Source organism: Monodon monoceros, unplaced genomic scaffold (assembly GCF_005190385.1).
Source record: "Monodon monoceros isolate NGI ecotype Baffin Bay Population unplaced genomic scaffold, NGI_Narwhal_1 Super_Scaffold_13, whole genome shotgun sequence".
Classification (NCBI taxonomy): domain Eukaryota; kingdom Metazoa; phylum Chordata; class Mammalia; order Artiodactyla; family Monodontidae; genus Monodon; species Monodon monoceros.
In genome coordinates this window covers 25,835,624-25,855,572 of record NW_021703769.1, presented here as the reverse complement: position 1 = coordinate 25,855,572, position 19,949 = coordinate 25,835,624, and the positions used below count along the sequence as shown (strand labels likewise).

The 19,949-nt window shown below is 60.2% G+C and overlaps 1 protein-coding gene across 7 annotated transcripts in view; it reads right to left on the bottom strand.

Moving 5' to 3' along the window:
- NOL4L (nucleolar protein 4 like) overlaps window positions 1–19,949 on the bottom strand; it is a 130,613-nt gene that overhangs the window by 18,327 nt on the left and 92,337 nt on the right. For 4 of the 7 annotated variants that reach the window (XR_003793318.1, XM_029221856.1, XM_029221857.1 and 1 more), the window contains exon 5: window positions 11,257–11,398. Coding sequence is in view for 6 of the 7 variants with exons in the window: in XM_029221856.1 (XP_029077689.1) it covers window positions 11,257–11,398 (142 nt within the window). In the remaining variant the exon portion in view is untranslated. Of the gene's footprint in view, window positions 1–11,256; window positions 11,399–11,691; window positions 13,782–19,743; window positions 19,944–19,949 lie in introns of those variants that run through there. The other 3 variants (XM_029221859.1, XM_029221860.1, XM_029221861.1) reach the window with 3 other exon arrangements.

Below are 19,949 nucleotides of genomic sequence, written 5' to 3'. Positions count from 1 at the left end.
CACTCTGACACACTGAAGACCTCCCTGCCCCCACTCTGACACACTGACCCCTTTACCCGTTGTTTTCAGAGTGTTTATCACCTTCTCATATATTATGTCTATGGTCTGTGCCCAGCGCCCCGGTAAGCTGCCCCGGATCGTTCCTGCCTCTCCAGAAACCACACCCCTTCCTCTGGTGAGGGCACCCCGAGTCTTCCAGGGTGAGCATGTGTCCCAGGCCCGGCCAGTCGGCACAGCCCATCACAGCGATCCCTGATGGGCATGTGACCAAGCTCGACCCATGTAAGTCAGTCCAGGGGCACTGGGGAGAAGTACCCCCCCCACCACAGGGGCTGTTGAGCCCACGCAGCAGGGAGGCCCTCACCCGGAAGGCAGGGCTGACAAGCTGGCACAGACAAATCCCCCCTAAATCCGTCCGTGCCCAAAGCCAAAGAAGGCCCTAGACTTTCTGGTTATAGGAGCCAATGATTTCCTTAACTGCTCAATGGCCAGAGGCAGGTTGCATCACGTGTGCCTGGTTTGGTCTCTGAGTAATCCACGGTCCTGCCCCCGGGAGCGCCCGAGGGAACGGAGCCTCCACTGGCCCTCTCCTCACTGTGGGCCACCCCAACCCCAGGAGGGGCTGGCTGCAGGGCCCGCCCTCCCCCAGCGCCCGGCACAGCCCTGGCCCAGAGACCTGCCTGTCACCGTGTGGGGAAAGAAGAAAGAGGGAGAAACATCAACATCCCAGGCTGGGGCACGCTGGGCTCTGATCCATTCCTAGTTCTTTCCTCCTCCCGACCCTCTCCAAAAAAATGTGATTTAAGGGAGTCACGCACGCAAACCCATGCCCGAGAAGCAGGTCCGGGGGAGCAGGTGCGCGGCCTCGCTGTCTCCCGACCTTGGGCACAGCCTGCCTCCCCGGCTCCTCTTATCTGCAGTCTAGGGAGTTGCCGCTGACGCCCTCTTGGGCTCTGACACTTTATGACCCTGTGAAAGAACCCAGCTGGCCCCATGGGCACCAAGGGCCCAGTACACAGAGTGCAGGAGTTGGGCCTGCCGGGGGTGCAGGCCTCCAGGCACGGGACACGGAGCTGGAAGTGACCCTCTTGTCTCCACCTGGTCCTTGTCTGTGCAGCCGTGCCAGGAGGCCCCTCCAGGGTGTGCACCCCACCCACGGCCGGCCAGCCGGAGCCCCGAACAATGCCAGCAGGACAGGACGGCCCCCAGCCTGTGACTGCAGTGACAGGGACAAGTGCAGTGCGGGGCCACAGGGAAGCGGCGGGAATGCACCCCTCCCGAGCATTTCCACAAAACCAGGCCTCCCTGGCTCCGGCGAAGGGCAGCTCCCCGGTCTGGGCAGGACACAGGGCCCACCACCTGTGCCCGGAATGCCTATGGGCAGGGGAGGACTGCGTGCCCATCTATGTAACGTGGGGCAATGCGCTGCTATTCAAATGGGGGAATTAGTGATGAATGGGGGAAATTGTTCCTCCTTCTGTCCAGTCTCCAGAAGGAGACAAAAACCCCTTTTACCTCGGCAAACAATGCCCTTATGTGGGCGCCAGCACCCCGCAGTCCGCACAAGCCCGGCTCTGTGCGAGCCGCCAATCGCCACACCAGGCTCTGGGGCCACAGCCGGTGGCGCCCTCTCCCAGGGGCGACCCTCGCAGGCTCCCGAGGAGGGCTGGGCAAGAGCGCGAAGGTCCACCGGCCCTGGGACCACAGGCCGGGACCCACCAGCCCAGAGTGCCCACTGCAGGCTGCCCGCTGTAGCCAGAGGTGCGGCTGGGCTGCCGCAGGAAGCGCCCCCTCCTGGCGGGCTTCCAGGCAGGGGAGAGGAGGGGGCGTTGATAATTCACACACACAGGACAGAGCCCAGAGGAGGCGGGGAGGGGAGAGCGCTGGAGCCGCGGCCCTACCGCGGCCCGGCGGCCCCCAGGATGTGGAAGAGCCAGCCCCGCCTCCCCCCTGCCACGTGGCTTCGGGCTGCAGTCCGGGGGCCCTGACTCTGCTCTGAATTTGGGGTGCGCGCCTCGCCAGGGCTGGCCTCCGCTCTGACAAAGGCCAGTGGCCAGGCTGTGTTGACATGATGCATAGTTCCCAGGAGCACCCGGCTCCTGGCAGGCTTACCCGGCTCTTCCTCCCGGAAGAGGGCCCTGGGGTCAAACGGGGGACACCGAGGAGCTGGGTGAGGCGGTGTCGCTGGGTGAGGCGGTGTCCCTGGGACCCCACCATCCTGGGCGGTGGGGCCACGCCGGGCATCTGCCCCACAGTCTGCCCTTGGACCCCGCTGCCCGCCTAGCTGCCCCTCCTGAGCACTACCCCGCTCCATCCCTGTGGCTCCAAAGGCCTGGCCCAGCCCCTGCTCCCCATCCCAGCTCCACTCCTGCGCCCAACACCCCCAGCACCTCTATTCCACAGCATCCACCTTCCTGCACTTTTATGACTCATTCCTGAAGGTGGTGTCAACACCTGAGGCCCTCAGAGTCCAGAGCGGCGCTGTCCAACAGAAACGTAACGCAAGCCACCTACGGAATTATCAGTTTTCTAGTAGCCACATTAAAAAATGTAAAAAACAAAAAACAAGTGGAATGAATTTTAATAAACTACTTTATTTAACCCAATATATCCAAAATATTATCATTTCAACTAATAATTAATTCCGTGTTAAATCTGCGATACCTTACATCCTTTTTTCATACAAAGCCTTTGAAACTCAGTGTGTATTTTACACGGTACACCTCAACTTGCACGAGCCCTTTTCAACAGCAGTCTTGGCTCCCATGTTAGCGCAGACCCAGATTTTTGTGATTTCCCCCTAAAACTGAAATCATTTCGCTCAGTGCAGGGACCCTGGGGTCTCAGCCCCTAGAGAGGTGTCCAAGTTACAGATGAGAGTTGGGGTCTTGGGGCAGGTGGCCTGAGCAGGGTTGGTGGCGGGGTACTGGGGGCAGGCGCCGCCTTCGGTGGGGGTGGACACCAAGTATGTGGCAGGCGCCAGGCAGACTCATCGTGCCTGATTTGCACAACCACCCCCCGGAACAGACATCAGGAAGGAACCAGAGGATCCCAGAGGGAAGTCATCGGCTGTCACACAGTGTGAATGGAAGAGCACAGATGAGCCCCAGTGCTGCCTGATTCCCCGAAGCACCCACCCCTCATGCTCTTTCCTCTTTTGGCCTCGATTTGCCCATCTGTACTATGGGACAGCCCCCACCCCTGCCACTGTCCCACTTTCTGCCGGCCCTCCCCAACATATCCTGGCCCAATGTGGCCCGGGGGAAAACACTCCCAATATGGACTGCCTGGGTCTTTGTCTTCCCAGGCCCGACAGTCTCCCTGGCCCCACCCTCAAGGCCAAACACAGGCAGTGAGCCCTCAATGCTAATTCAGTGTGCAACTCTCTAGCTGAGATGTCCCCTGCACCCCCACACCCCAACCCCAAAACGAATGAGCCAAGAGAGCCACTTCGGGCAACCATGTGTGAATGATTCATGGGGCAGGGCCCTAGCCCCAGAGCCTGTGTGCTTGTGTGTGTGGCTTCTGAGGGCCTGGCAGGCCTTCTGCCAGCCGGCCAGGAAGCCCGTCTGGGTTCGGTGCATCCCAGCCCTTAGGTCAGAGTGATCAAGCCAGCGTGGCCCCGGTCACTTCCTGGTTCCTGGGAACGTCGCCTGTGGACAGGCTCTGGTGGCGATGCCTCTCCGACACACCCCTCTCCCGGCCTCCTCTCCAGCACAGCAGGCCTGCCTCCACAGAGGGGCAAGAGGCAGCTGGGTTTCCACGTGTCCTGGGCTGGGGAGGGGGGCAGAGGGGAGCAGGGCTCTGACACCCCGATGGCTCAGCAGGCCTAGGCGAATCTTCCAGGTGTCGGGGGGGATCTCCCTCTCCCTTTCTCAGCAGGTGGACTTTACCTCTAGGGCCCTGGAGCGTGTCCTGCCCTATGCCCCCACCAGGCGTCTGGGGGCCTGTGAGGGCCTAAGACCCTGGCAGCCTGCACAAGGCCAGGGCTGTGCAGGCCTGGCCTGCTCCGGGGATAAAGGGATCTCTCGGCGCTGTCTCCCAGCCTCCCTTACCCCGCAGCGGCAGGAGGCCAGGACAGCCCAGCATTGTCCGTGCCGCCTGCAGCCCAGCTGATGATGGGCACTTTCCTGTGACCCGGGCCCGGCAGGGTGGCCCACGGCCAATCCCCGGAAGGGCTTGGGCCGTAGTTCTGGGGTTGGGGGGCGGGGGCAGGAGGCCGCCGCCGCCACTGCCTCTCTCCATCCGGTGTGGATGTTCGGAGCCTTGAATAGGAGCAAATAGCTACTGCTCTAGAAGGAGGGAGTATGTGACCTGTAGCCAGAAAATAAGGCCCAGACACAGCTTCCAGTCTCACCTGAGAAAGGTGGAGTCAGGACCAAGATCAGGCGTGGGGGAGAGGAGGCTCAGTTTAAAAGCCCACTGCAGGAAGCCATCCCAGGGAGGCCACTGTGAAGGGGCCACAGTCCCCCGCCACATGTGACAGTGACCAGGGAGGATGCCCAACAACGAGGGCTGGGTCCACAGTGAGCAGGCTGCAGCAGGCTGTGAAGCCTTGGGGCCCCGGCTGGGGAGACAGCTGCTCCAACCGCAGGGGTGGGCCCGTGGGAGGGTGGGTACCATGCGCACAGAACACGAGAAGAGGCCGAGGCTCAGGGGTAACGCGGGTGACCGTCTCCGAGCCTGCCTGGCCTGGCCCCAACCCCACTCGCAGTACAGCCTCTTGGCTCTTCCCTTGCACAGGTAGCTTCCATCCCCGGCCGGGAACACTCCCATGGCATCCTCAGTGCCCGGCACAGTGGCCAGCACACAGGAGCTAAGCTGCTGCCCAGGCGCCTTCTCCTTGGACAGAAGAGCTAACTTGCAGCTGCCCGTGGGGCTGCCCATCAGTGAGGGAGCCTGGGACGGGTCTGGGGTTTGCAGATTAGAGAGCAGGATCCTGGGAGATGTAAGGTCCCCCAACAGGCCCTGGCACACGTGGGTGGTGAGTGGGACAGGAACTCAGGAGATGCTAGAGCAAGCTGTGGGTGCCCAAGCCACGAGCTTGTAAAGAAAGCCGTGGTCAGAACCCCACAGGGCGCAGTGGGCAGAAGGGATCAAGAAAGACCTGGATGGATGAGGAGACAGGACTGGAGCGCATGGGACAGTGAAGGGTCGGGTGGATGGGGTAAAGTGAGGCGGACTCCTGACCCACCTACAGCCCCCTCAGCCTGTGAGTGCCAGTTGGCCACGGACCCCAGGCTCCGGCTCTTCAGCAGAGGCTCCTGCAGCTGCCTGGCCACCTGAGAGGAAACGATCCCCTCTCCGGTCACCAGCCTTCCCTGTCCACACACTGTCCGGTCCTCACCCCGCCATCCAGTCACGGGGAGGGACTGGCCCCAGGCCACACAGCAGACAGGCAGCAGAGGCAGAATCTAGCCTGTGCTGGCTCACCGTGGCTGGGGTTAGGGCACACTCCCCCTGCAGACCCACCCTCCGTGGAGACCGGCCCAGGTGGGTGAGGACAGGGGAGGCGGCACTGCTGTAAATACCGAGCCCCCTGGGCAAGCAAGTCACACACCTGCTCCCCAGGTGACCGCCCCTGCTGCTGCCCAGTTTGCATGTCTGGGTAGTGGAGCGCCACACCCAAGGGCAGCAAGAGTCAGGAGGCAGGAAGCCTTGGTCTTCTCACAAAGGGCTCCTGAGACACACCAGGATTAATGGCTGCAGTCACGCAGGCCACGCTCCGGACAGCAGCCAGGGATCAGAGGTGAGCAACTTGCTTAGGACCCCACTGCAGGACCAGGGCAGGCCAGGACCTGCTCGGGAGAGCCACGGCAAGGCGCCAGGGGCTGCCGGCAGGGGGCCGTGTCTGGGAGAGACCCTGGGCCCACAGAGGCGGCTTCACCTCTCTCCTTCCTCCCGGATCCCTTGCATGCAGCCCCTCACCTGGCCTGGGCCCTCTCTCCTGGCTGAAGCTTGGGGCCACAAGGAGCTTCTGGAGACATGTGACCCAGGAAATCCCCAACCCTGGCATGCAGCATCTTCCTCCCTTCCCAGCCTCCTCCTGACGTGCTGCCCAAGCTTCCCAGGCTGTTGAACACCCGCCTTCGACATCACAACGCAGCCTCCTCCGAGAGGCTTCCGCTGGTCCCCCGTCTCTGCCACTAGCTTCTCAACAGCCGTTTGCTGGGCACCTGCTCTGAGCTGAGGGCTGGGGATAAAGCCCAGAAGAGGACACTCGGCCCTGAGGCTGCTCCGTGCCGCACCGTTTGTGACAACAGAAAAGGGGGGGCTGGGATGTCCTTCCCCATGAGTGGCCCAAACATAGGCTCTGGAGTCAGAGACACCCTTGTTGGCCTCTTGGAGTCTGGGCACGTCACCTCTCCCTCTCCCTCTGCACGTCAGGCCTAGTCACAGCTCTGAGCTCACAGGGTCGCAGCCAACCTGCCACCAGCGCAGAGCTGAGCAAACAGTGGGCTCAGGAATGGGACCTCCAGTCACTGGGATGACCAGACAACCTTTAAAAATGCCATTATCAGCGATGGGGAGAGACGAGACACCATGTGGAACAAAACGTGGGTCCAACACTACACGATCCCTCCCCCCACCTTTTTTTTTTTTTTTTTTTAAAGGAAACGACTTCGATTATATACACAGAAAAGACTAAGAAAAACAGCACTGGTAACACTGGTAACTTTGTCATTTTTTTTTTTTTGCTCCTGTGTTTTTTCTGTTTTCTACAATGAATGTAATACTTGTGAAATAAGGTAAAAAATAAGATACGTTTCTTCAAAGACACATCTCCTGCCCTCAGAAAGCTTACAACCTGGCGGGGATCCCACGTTCTGTGTGCCTGTCCCTCTCCTGCAGGTTCCTTGAAGGGGTGAGGGGTTATCAGCCTCCCAGGCCACAGGGCTTGATATTCATGTGACAAGACTGGTGGAGAGCCCTGAAAAACCAAAGGCTTAAGCCAGGACCCTCAGCGCCTTGGTCCAGCCTCAAGACGTGGTGATGGCCACCGGAGGAGAGACTCCAGACGTCCAGTCTGCAGGCAAAAAGCACCGACACCATGTCCCTGGAGGGAGGGAAGCTCCGAGGTCCAGTGGGTCCCAGAGGCCCAAGGCTGGAGGAGCCTCTCATCTGAGAGGCACAAACAAGAGGCCCCCCAGATGCCCCACAGCTCCTGCCCAGCAAACCCCAATGGCCCTACAGGAAGACAGAAGCAGGACCCCCGGTTCTGCCCTGGCGGTGACTTCCTGTCTGCCCGGAAGGTGAGTAATGTCCACTCCCCACCCCCCGCATCCCTTCTGGAGGCCAGGCCTCACATTTTCCGCTCAGGAAGAGGCAGAGCAAGAGGCCTGGTGAAGCACATCAAGGGGAAATGGAAGGAGAGGGCCCTGGCCTGGCCATGCATCTGACATCCAGCAGCCTGTGGGCTCACCTGCCCGGCCTGCGCCCTCTTTCACTTACTCATTTAACAGACACTCCCCCTCACTTGCTCTGTGCCAGGTGCTATGCTGGGCACCAGGGAACTGGCTCTCAGGGTGCTTAGTCGGTCACTGGGGAAGAGATGGTCATCAAACAGATACTCCCACTGACGGGGCATAACTACAGATGGATGCGCTGTTTGGTCCTAAGTCAATGCCAGACCACCGTGTCTCTGGACGGAGTCTCAACAGTTGGCTTCTTCCAACTGTCCTCCTCTCCACCCCCTAAAGCAGCTCCTGGGTGTTTTTCCAGGCATCTATGATGAGACCAGGGCCCCGCGTGGACTCAAAAGAAAGCCCAAAGCCTCAGCTGGGGCTTAGTGGAGGGTCTGGAGGGGACCTGGCTGTATGTGGACTGCAGGCAGTGGCGGGGACAGCCTGGATCACTCAGCCCTGGATCACGACTCAGAGAAGGTAGTGCTCTGAGTTTGGGGGGACAGCCTCCTCTGGTTCCCAGGCTCCCGTGCCCATCTTCCGGGGAACCTCACACATGACCTCGACGCCTGCCGAAGAGGACAGAGGAGGGCAGCAGCCTTGGCAACCCCTCCCGACTCTGGCCAGATCATCCAAGTTCTCTCACTGATCAACAGTTTCCTCCCCTGAGACGGGACAAGAGCCCTGTGCTCACCCACAGCAGCTCCAGCCGCCAGTCAGGAAGCACCACGGGGTTCCCCGGCCAAAGCAGCCAATGCTGTGATTTCAAGAAGCCAGGAACGGGGTCCGTGAAAGAGACCTGTGAAGTGAGGCCTCGCAGGCAGTGGCAGGCTCGGGGACAAAAGCACAGCCGCGTTTGTGTTCGTGGTGAGCACACTCCCACAGCTGCTGAACCTCAGACAAGCTCCCAGGAGTGAGAACTGGCCTGATTCATTCCTGGTCTCAGCCATGGGACCTGCCCTGCCAAGGCCCAGCCCTTATCTGCCTTTGCTAAAATTTGAAAAAGGGGGAGGGAGGAGGAGGTGTTGGAGGAAGAGGAGGGCCCCCAATTCACATCCACCAACAGGTGTGAATCTGCGCAAACTGCCTGGTTTCTTGAAATGCTCTGGCTGTATCCCTGAGCAGCAGGGGTGGGATGCGGCTCCCTGGCACGGCCTTGGGAGTCCCCACACTTTCTGGCTAAAGGAAAAGACCCAGGTGCTCAGACTGGGGGGTATCCTCAGGAACAAAGAACCCGACTTGGCGGGGGCAGACCTCTATCCCCTCTGGAGGGTGTGCTTGGGGGTAGGCCTCAATCAATGTGTGTTCCTTTATTCATTCGGGCAACAAACATTCAGCAGGCCCCTATGACGTGCCAGGCGCGCAGAGTCACCGGGGACAGAGCAGAGGGCGAGATCCACGTGGTCTGCCCCTTGCGGAGCTCACAGTGGGGGCCTCAGACTGAGGACCCCCAACGCAGGACCGAGGGCCAGAGACCGAGCGCCAAGCCGTCCTGGGGGTCGCTGGCGTTGGGGAAGCTTCTGGCTGAAGGCACAGGAGCAGGGAGTGGAGACCAGGGAGGGCTGTGCCTGGACGCACACAGAGCCCCTGCTTGGCCTGTCGCTGCCCAGTCCTTCTTTAACAACAGGGGACATGAGAACACCCTGAAGCCCCCAACGGTCTCCCACCGATTCACTGATGGGAGCGGGATCTCAGCTCACGTCTACACTGCAGGCACCTTCAGAGGGAGGGCTGGAGGGCTGGCCAAGGACTCCAGGCCGGGTCTGCGCCCAGCTTTGGGAGCCCACTGGTCTGGACAGACACGGGAGTCACCACCAGATCTAGGACCAGAAGGGCAGCAGAGACCAAGCCAGCCGGTCTCTCAAAGCCTGCGACCCCCTGCACTGGGTCTGGGTCGGCCTCTGGCCAGCACGTCAACCCACAGCCTCCAGACACAGCCTCTGATGAAATAATTAAATTGATGGTATCGTGGTCAACACCATCCTCCCTGTCTCCAGCTCTGGCTGCCTGCCCTCATAAACACCCTCGTCCTGTCAGCGGGCCAGCCTGCCCCGGCCCCAGCACCCAGTCAGGAGGGACCTGGGCGGCCGGAGGGGTGGGGGACACGTGTGACGACACACACCCAGGTTGGCGCCGCCACCTGGCTCCTGCAGGACGGGCTGCGGGACACACTGACCCCATTAGCCTCCGTGGCTGAGGAAGCCCTGTAAACCCCACAGAAACACTCCCTTCTGCTACCTGATCCTGGAGGCCCCCCCAAATCACCACATCTCCCCGGAAAGTATCTCTGACAGAGCTGAGACACCCCCCCACCCCGCCCCGCCCCCCGCCAAAGGGTGGTTGTAAGCAACAATAACACGAGTTTTTTGAGAATGAGTTGGGGGACTATGGCCCCCATTCAGTCCTACTACTCTGGGGTTTTTAAAAAGAAATGCTCTGGATCCTTCCTGGGAAGGTGTAACCGACAGCCTTGGGCTGAGCTTTGCTGGTGTGGCCCTCGGTGTGGCCTTTGGCTGCGGCCCTCAATCAGCTCAGATGAGGCGGGAGGTCAGCTGCTGGGCACGTCCGGGCCCCAGAGCCCCCCGACAGCATGCGCTGCCCCTGACCCGCTCCCCACCCGCGGGAACGCTGGAGCTGGAAGGCGGAATCGGTCTGGGAGGCTCGCAGCACAAGGGGGTCCTGCTGACCTCATGCAGCGTCAAGGGACAAAAGCCTTTTCTTTCCCAGCAGCCTCGAACCCCACTCCTCACAGAACCACACCCTGGGCTCCCCAGCCCCAGGCGCAGCCACCCCCAGCGGCCTCCGGGCTGGGTCTCCTCCCAGACAAAGCCGGATTCAGACCTGGGAGGACTGTGGGGAGGCAGGCACGCGGGTTCCGCCATGGAGACGAACTTTGACCCAAACTGCAAGGCTCCTACCCCTTATTTACTCTTTAAGGCTAACCCGTTTCACAGAGTTAACATTACACCCCTTTTTAACCCTGCACCTCCCGCCCACATTCCAGGCCCCGACCTTCGACCCCTCCTAATTGCAGCTCTACACCCCAGTTCTCTCCAGCTCATCCCCCACCCCCAAGCACCTCCTCTGGGAGAGCAGAGCCCGGCCCGCCCGGGACGCTGTGACTACAGGTGCCACCCCACGCCCACAAATGCATCTAACTGAGGCAGGCACCGGAGTCCCAGAGCCCAGCCCTGGGGCTCAGCGTGGGAGCACCAGAGTGGACCTCTGGGGTCTGACTCTGACCCCAGCGCTCCTACCCCAAGAAAGGAGCCTGTGTTCCAAGAGAGGCAAGAGAAGGCTGGCTGGCAGGCCCTGGCGGGTGACAGCTCCTCACCAGACCACCTCTCATCCCAAGGGCCTGGGCACACACGTGGACAAGCGCACTGCCTGCTCGCTGACCAGGGGAAGGGAAGGGACCCTGGTCCTGTAGCCTCACATCCAGGCCACAGAAGCCCAGCTCTTGTTTTCGTTACTGGGCAGCTAGACTGTTCCGGGTCAGGCACACTGTTAACCTTCCCAGACCTGAACCGTGATAACTTCAAAATCCATATCCCACCGGCCCGTGCGCATCAGAGCAAACAGGGAGGACACCATCAGGCTGCCTATCCGCGAAGAGCTCTGAGCCCTTCACCTTTGGGAGGAACAACTGTTCTCCCCGGGACTAGGGGCTGGGGCAGTGGGGCCTGTGGAGACGCTGAGAACACTGGGGGCAGCTGTCAGCCTGGGCCCAGCCGCCCCCAGAGGCTCCAGCCCAGATTCTACCCCTGCGCCCCCTACCCCCCCCCCAGGGATTCCTAGGACCCTGCAGGCGGGGACACAGCCCCTCCCCCACCAGCCACAAAGGGACACTCACCGTCCTCTTGGCTGTGGAGGTTCTGCGGGCTCCGCATGCTCTCCTCCTGGCTGGGACTCAGGCTGGAGGCCAGGTGTGGGTCAGCTGACATCCATGTGGAGTCGTTCATATCAAAATCTTCACTGCTCACAGAAGTTTCATCCTGATCAGGGACAAAGAAGTTGGGCGTTCAACAGGGACGGGCTCTCTGCAGCCCCTCGGCAGCATTCTGGGTGAACCCCAAGGCCCGTGGGCGTTCGGAGGTGCCCCCAAAGGCCGTAGGGCGCCCCCAAACCTTGCAGTGGGGGCTGGGTTGCTCCCCCTACCCTCCCATGGAAGTGGCTCGGGCTCTGGCTCCTGTCGGAAGCCGGGGCTGAGGGCCGGCGCTGTCTGTAATTGAAGACAATTACGAGGTTTCGCATCCTGTAGGGGCGGATCGCAGGGCCTGGCTCTTACCCCTGTGAGCCAAGGCTGAAGCAACCGCTGTAAACAAGGGCCAGTGCTCCCCACTCCCTGCCCACAGCCCGGCGACGAGGGCTCACTCCGCGCAGGGCCAGGCGAGCAGAAGTGGGCAGCAGGACACGCCGGGCACCACCGAGGCCAGGCTGATCGCGCCCACCACGCCTGCTTCCCGACTCCCGTGGAGCATGCATGGAATTCTTTTCTCCCACTCCCCCAGCCCAGAGGACATTTCTGTCTTCCTCCTTCCTAACCTTTGCAGTGCTTCAAAGATATGCTCTTGGGCGGCTTCCAGAGCTGAAAAGGCCAGCCCCAGAAGTATAGAGAAGGAAGGGGGTGGGGCAGGCGAGGGTTCGGATCAGACCGCAAAGGGGGTTCGGCTCAAGGGCCTGGGGGGCCGCCAGGGCCTTCCAAACAGCCGGAGGGCCTGCTGGAGAGGACCACGCCTGCCTCCTCTCCCCTCGCTGGCTTCAGTGAGACCTTGGCCAGTCATCCGGGAACCCCCGGGGCGGGGCCCCTTCAACCCAGCCCTCCAGTGGGAAGGGACCCCACCTCCTCCTGGCCCAGCCTCTTTCAGGGGCAGCAAGCAACTGTGTTTGGGAGCTGGCTGTAAAACGCAAGAAAGATGACCCAGCGGCTCCCACACCCTGGAGCTCTGGCTTTGCCCCTTCCCCTCCCCCAGCAAGATACAATGGCCTCTGTGGGCCCCCAGTAAGGACCTCTGGCAGAGCACTACCCCCCAAAGGCCTCCCTCCAGGGGCCCCTCACAGAGGTCTCTTTTACAGCGAGCAAACACACTTCGGTTTGAACTTTCTTCTGCTGCTGTCCGAGGCAGACACATCTGCTCTCCAAGTGCTAGGGAACCAGCGTGGATTATCCTCACTCCCTCCCCCACCAGCCCGGCTGGCAGGGAGTTTCCTGGAATTTATAGCTTCTGTGCAGCACGAGTGTGCACCTCTGCGGCTGAATCAGGAGGACTCGAGCCTGGCCAGAACGCCAGCTCCGCCCAGCTCAGGGGTCCCCACGCAGCACGCCCAGAGCCTCAGGGGACGGGGACCACATGTGCTCTCATGCCCTCTCCCCACACACGCACGCACTCTGCTTCCCTCCCACAGGCCGCCCTGCTCCTCATGCACAAGGACGCTCACTCACACACTCACTCAGACTGTGTTCTCACACCCGGAGGGAGGAGGGAGAGACACACGTTCAAAAGGTTCTCTCTGCACAAAGGGCAACACGACTCTCCCTACGCTAACAGGACAGGACCCAGAGTGAGGGGTGGCGGGCAGGTGGGGAGAAGGACCCTTGGAGGGGTAGGGCCATACAGGTTCTGGGAGCCAGGAACTGGGCCATCCTCGCTTGGGGCCCTGGCTTCTTCCTGGCTGCCCAGGGGTCACTGTGCTCAGGGTATGACCTGAAGTCCCTGCTGAAGCAGGAAGGCCCTCTCCTGGCTCTTGGGTATTGTCGAAACGCTCATGGTTTAAAGGACCAAGTATCCTGTTCACATCTGGGAGTAACACCTATTCAAAATGCTCCGTCCATTTACTCAACAAGTATTTACTGAACACCTACTATGTGCCCAACACCTTTCTAGGTGCTGGAAAATTCAGCTGTGGACAACTCCTGGCCTTCTCAGTGCTCACTGCCCAGTGGGGGCGATGGACAATCAGCAGAAAAACTCATAATATCGGGGGCGACGAGGGCTACAAAATAAAGCAGAATAAAGTAGAAGAAGAGGGAGAGGGACCTGCAAGACTGTGTTTGCCAGGGTGGCCAAGAGGAGCCTCACTGGTCAGGGGACAATCAGAGCAGAGGCCTGCAGAAGTGAGGGAGGTTGCTGGAGAGGGGGCGGTCCATGTGGGGAGTGCACCACGCACCGGCACGTGCTGGTGGGTTCCAGCAAGCAGCCCGGAGGCCACAGTGGCTGGGGGATGGGTGAGCGGTGGGCAGTGGAGCCATACGGGGGAGCCATAAGGGGCACATCATCTTGGGCAACCATCTTCAGCTCAGAGAAAGGAGTGTTCCACTAAACACACAGGTTCTCACTGAGGAGTAAGAAAAAGTCAGAACTGCTGGCTGCAGCACTGAAGGCTCCCACATTCTAGCCCCACCTGGCAAGCGTTTAAAACAGTAACAACAGGGCTTCCCTGGTGGCGCAGTGGTTGAGAGTCTGCCTGCCGATGCAGGGGACACGGGTTCGTGCCCCGGTCCGGGAAGATCCCACATGCCGCGGAGCGGCTGGGCCCGTGAGCCATGGCCGCTGGGCCGGAGCGTCCGGAGCCTGTGCTCCACAAGGGGAGAGGCCACAGCGGTGAGAGGCCTGTGTACCGCAAAAAAAAAAAAAACAAAACAAAAAACAGAAACAACAGAAGCCAATGTTTATCAGGTGCCAAGTGCACCACAGGCCCACTGGGTAGGTGTAGTTATCAGCCCCATTCTACAGATGAGGAAGCTGAGGCTCCAAGGGGTGAAGGCACCTGCCCAAGGTCACGAGCTAACAAGTGGCAGAGCCACAGGTGGGCAGTCCTGAAGGCCCAGATGCACCCTCCTTCCTGCCCCTCACCTGGAACGCCTGCACTGCCTCGGTGCCCCACAACCCAAACTCCAAACGCACGTCCGTCCCCCTGGCTCCATCAACTCCAGCTCAGTCTCCATCGTTCCTTTCCTTACACCCTCTGCCTGCCTGTACCATCAGCCCTGGCACTTAGGCAGGCACAGAACTCAGCTGCAGCAGGCAGAAGAGTGGCTCTCTGCCCTCTCTTTCCCCAAGAAAACCTTAAGTCCTCCCAAGAGCGGGGACCAGGCTCTATGCTTTCTGGACAAGGCCAGCGAGACCAGTCAAATTGGCTGAATCGCCTGGCGTGATACCGGTGTTTAATGAGGACGCGGCAACAGTTTGACAATCAGGGACTTGGACCCACTGAACACAGTTCCTGAATGGAGACCATATGAAACCTGGACCCTGGCTGCTGCCGTGCAGCATCCCCCTCCTGCAGCTGCCAGGCGCCCCCATGCAGAGCCTCAGGTTTCTCTGGCTCAGATCACTTAACTATCCACCAAAATGGCCCCCCTCCGCTTCTCCCTGCCCTGACAGGTCAAACGGGGCAGAGGTGGGCTAAATTTTACATTGAGTTGCAATCACCCGATAACGAAGAGCAACCCAGTGCCCACAAATGAAGGGCTCTGCGGCAGGGGTGTTATGAGATTTCCTCGCAACAGCCCCATAGAGAAAGCAGGCACCCGTGTCAGGTCTATCTCCAGATCTGGTGCCCGCCCCTTGGAGACCTGCCTCAGCTGCCCAAGGGCACCGTAGCTAGTGGCAGAGCTGGGATCTGAACCCAGGCTGTCTGTGCCCAGAGCCCGCATGACAGTCCACCACACCGAGGGGCCCCCTCACCACACTTCCTCTCTTCAATCGGAAGAATCAGATTCCTTAACAACAAAGTGTCTCAGGACGAGACCCAAAGGAAACTCCATGGGAGACGAAGCTATATTTACACCCATACCCACACCCAGCTCACTCTCATCAATGAGTCGACGCGCACTTACGGAGCATCTACTATGTGCTGGTGTTATGTTAGGGGCACCAAGACTGTGGCAGGGCTCCTTTCCTCCAGGGCCCTGTTATTTAGGGAAGGACAGAGAAAAATTCTGACCCACTTGTAAGCGCAGAGAGAGAAGGGGGCTGGGGAACCCCCTCTCCAGTTATCTACCGACCATCAAGCTCTCCCCAGCGAGTGTTCCTACAAGCCCCAGGGTTCTGCCACATGAATCCCTGTTTTGCGGGTGATGGTTCTAGCTAAGCTTCTGACACCACTGATACAGCAATTTTTTAAGTGAGAAATCAAACTTATTAAACCTAACTTTAAAAACCTGCCAAACTCTTAAGTTCCAATCAAAATTAGCTCCCACACCCTCACTTCCAGGGCTGACCTGGGACAGAGGGCTTCCCAAGCCCCCTCTGCCACCCACCTGCTACAGCAGAGCTCCCAGCTGCAGAGGGCAGACTGTAACCTCACCGGCTCACACTGAGCCCAGGCTCCAGGAGCAGCCCAATTACACAGGCAATTACCAGTACACAGTTCAGAGCCCATCGACGATGAGCAGAGGGGGGCACAGCCGGGCCTGAGGGACCTGCGGGAGATGCCAGCGCAGGCTATGAAGGGCCAGGCCCAGAGGTCACAAGTCGGGCACTTCTTGTTTTTCCCTCTGGAATCTCAAGGGAACTCAGCCTACTAATTTCTCTTTCTTTAAACAAACTTCAATGAAACTTACATTAGAAAATAAGAGTGTGTACAATCCACTACTTCCAGGTCTCCTCTCCCTAGACCTCACGTGACTGGCCAGCCAGTACCCCCGGCTCCTCTCACCTTACCTTCGGACACCCTGAAGCCTGCAGCCTTGCCCACCTGTTGACAAAAGTCCATCATTTATTAGGCACCAAAGGACCTGAGCCACTTGCGGGTCACAGGGCGATCAGGTCAAATGTTCTTCTGAAAAGGGAACACAAGAGTTGGGGCAGGGAGAGGGGGCAGGCAGACAGCACCCAGACAGCCCCTGGGACACACCCCAATCTGGCAGCCCTGACTCTGGGCAGAAGGAGAGGAGCCGACCAAACCCTCCCTGCTCTTATCTGTGGTCCAAAATTCACGGGCAGGTTCAGTTTCTCTCCACCCAGGTGCGGAGGCCCTTCCTCCTCTGCAAGCAATAGCACCAAGCACGGCTCAGCCCAGGAGGAGGAGAAAATGGGAGACCAGAGGGGAAATGGTGGAAACGCGCCTGTATCCATGGCACGTAACCAGGGGCAGGTGCTATCAGTAACCTGATTATTTTACAACTGGGGTCACTTTCTCGGGAACTGGGTTCCTGGTGCCTCTGAAGTTGAGCCATTTGCATCCTCCAGGACAGGGATCCTGGGCTTTGCCTCCACAACATTTTCCAGGCCTTTCCTCAGAGCTGTAACTCTATCTCTACCACTTGCTTTGAGAGAGAAAAGGAGGAGGATTTGCTGTGAATTTAGTGCAGTTGTGAGCCGTAAGCCCTGACCAGGAGCCTTCTTGGGTGTGTGTTTCAGAGGAGGGGCGGAAGGCAGGCATGGGCCAGGCAGGAAACAGAGCCCCTCTCTGTCCAGCCCTTGGGGTCTTTTTGATGAGAGGCTGAAGCTCCTGCCAGAAAGACCACCAGGCTCAAGGCAGTTGCCCTGGCACCGGCCCTAACCCAAGCAGGCGGGCACCAAGACGGAGAAAGTGAGCACCTCCTTCAGGAACACCTGCAGGCCCCTTCCAGGCCCTGGAAATTCTTCAGTGAGAGGCAATTCCCCCCCTTGTCTCCATGTCAGCGAGCATTACACACACGGCCTTCTGAGCATGCCAAGGAGGTACTGAACCGCATTTGACCCCAACTTAACCACTTCAGTTCATCAGATGGCTTATTAATGGAAGACGAAAACCCTCCAGGATCCAAGGCAACAAGGGTTCAAATCCCTGTTGGGAAGGAACAGCACAAATGAAATCATAGGGTGGTCGGAGCCACAGCTCCTGGGAGCTGCGGGGCCCCAAGGCTGCTGCTCATGCTCCTTCCCAAGCCCACCTGGCCACCAGGGGAGGAGGCCAGCCTCCCGGGGACACTCCCGCACAATTCCACTCCTTCCTGCCAGAGTACCTCCTCTGCTTCCTAGTCATACAAGCATACAGGCTCATCTGGGAAATGGGAAGTGGGGAGGGCTGATACAGCTGATCACCTAGCACATTCTAGGTAGCCCCCCCCCCTCACACACACACACACACACACACATGCACACAGCGTCTGTCAGAAACATGTTCGCATCTACACAGGGACGCTCTGTTGTCTTTGCTGTCATGGGTGCCTGGATGCTGGGGTGAGCATTTTCAACACCTTCCTACTAGTGTATTGAGTGTAAAATGGGCTTTTGTTTCCCAAGCAAAGGCAACTGGCTGTCTTCCCAGCACTCCTCACCACGAGGGCCTCACTGATACCCCAGGCCCTGCCTTGAACAGGGGTCTCTTTAAAAGGGAGGCTGGAGAGATGAGCTTCAGTAGACAGGGTTCTTCCAGCCAAAAAGAGGGCTGGAGAGAAATCACTCTGCACTAATCCCCTGCAGGAGTTTCCTTCCAAGAAAAGGGCCCAGACAAGTCAAAAAAGTTCTTGAGCAACTCAGGGGCAGTTCAGCTCCACATGGCCCCAGGGTGACTGAGGCCACAAAAGCTTCCCCAAATCGGCCTTTCCAGCTGGGAGGAAGGCCCTGGGTGCTCTGGTCCCGATGTTCCTCAGGAAGGTGCTGAATGGGGTCTTGGCACCCAGCCATGGTGCAAGGGTGTGGGAGGAGGTGCTGTCTCAAACCCTGACTCTCCAGGACAAGCCCACCTTGAGATGGGGTTAAATTAAGCTTGATATTATTCATTCACGGACACACTGAGGCCCTAATGGTTTTCCAATATAGGGGTAATTTACTACCTGGGGGCTAAACTACCACTGGGGCCTGGGCCCTAAATGGGTCTTTCTCCCAGAATGACCTGAAATCCAGAAGCAGGGGGCAAGGCCAGAAAGGGCCCCTGGTCAGGACTCTCTCCTGAGGAGCTGTGAGAGCCCCACAGCCCTCTCCCCATGCCCCCCACCTCGTAGGACAGGGGCCCAGGCTGGGGTTTCCAGCTGATTCTGGGATAAGTAGGGCTTTATCTCAAGGGAGGATCTATTTCAAGCCACAATCCTTCTCAGAAAGAGGAGGAAATCACAGAGTCCAAACACCATTTCAGGTGAAATCAGGAGGTTATTAGTCTCCCCTCAGAGCAGACAGAAAGAAAAATCAATGTTTTAGAGGGGGGAAAAAACGGTTCCATTTGAATTAATAGGTTTGTGGCTTCTCCATTGATCAGTGCCTCTTCACACTTTCTTTTTGTGCTTTTGTGTTCTTGGGGAGGAGGGAGGAAGAAGGGAATGGGGAGGAGGGGGGTGGGCCTCCCGATAAGGAAAAGGACGCTCTAACCTTAACCTTTCTCCAGGAATAATGCTAATTAGCGAGGCTTAGTGAGAACTTCCCCCAGGAAGCGCGGCCCGCTAGGGACGACCGGACTCGGGCAAACGCAGCTCCAGGTGGGATTGGGGGGTGGGGAGGGGGGTCACTTCTGAACCTGAGCTGCTGGAATAAGAACGCGAATGGCACTCCCCCACCCCGCCGCCGGAAAAAGTGTCCAGCCTTGGAGAAGCGGAGAGCGGCGGACGGAGGTGTAAATCCAACTTAACCCGGGCGCGCGCCCTCACTCTGGCCAGCTGCCCCCGCCCCATGTGCCCCCGTCAGTAAGGAATGCCCCTGCGACAGGGGCCGCCGACGCCTCCAGCTTCCGCTCCGACCGAACACTTGCCAGGGGCATCGGGTCCGCTCCGGGGAGGGGCGGGGGCCTGCCGAAGTGGGCTCAACTCTGCAAACCTCGTCTCAACTCCCCGCGCCGAGGCAGGGAGCCCCTCCCTGCCACTCTACGCTTCCCGTCCTCACATCTCCAAACAGTCCACTTCCCTTCTCGCTACGGCCGCGGTGGCGGCAACCCGAGCCTGACCCCCACCCCGCCGCCTGCGAACGCCTTCCTCACCGGGACGCGGTGCCGAGCCCGCTGCAAACCGTGTGGCCGCAGCACAATACCGCGGCGCGGCGCACACAATCACCGCCCCCCAGGACCGGCGGCGCGCACGGCCCGGGAGTGGGGTGCGCCCGGCGGCCCCCGGCACTCGGGGCCGGGCACACCTCTCGAGCACCCCGCGGCCCCCAGAGTGCAGGCTTCACGGCCCCCACCCCATTCGGTCACACTCACCCGCCCCCCGCCCCAGCCCACTCCGCCTAGGGCGCAGCCGCTTCCGCGCGCCCCCCTCCTCAGCCCCGGTGCAGGAAGCTCCCCCGCGTCCCCCTCCCCGGAACCCCCCCAGCTTCCCGCCCCCCTAACCGCAGCTCAACGGCCGGCGGCAGCAGCGAAAGAAGGGGGGCGGCGGCCGGGGGCCCGGAAACGGCCCGATCGCGGGGATCCGGGCCGGACTCCGTACCTGGGCGGGAGGCGAGGCGGAGACAGACGGTCGGGCTCGGCGAGTGAGCGGGGCGGGCGGCGGTGACAGCCCTACAGCTCCAGCTGCTGCTGCTGCTGCCGCCGCGGCCGCCCGGGGAGAGGGACTGGCACCGCCGCGGCGCGTCACTGCCCGGCCCGGGGGCGGGGGTGGCCAGGGGGAGGGCCCAGGCGAGCGGCGGCGGCAGC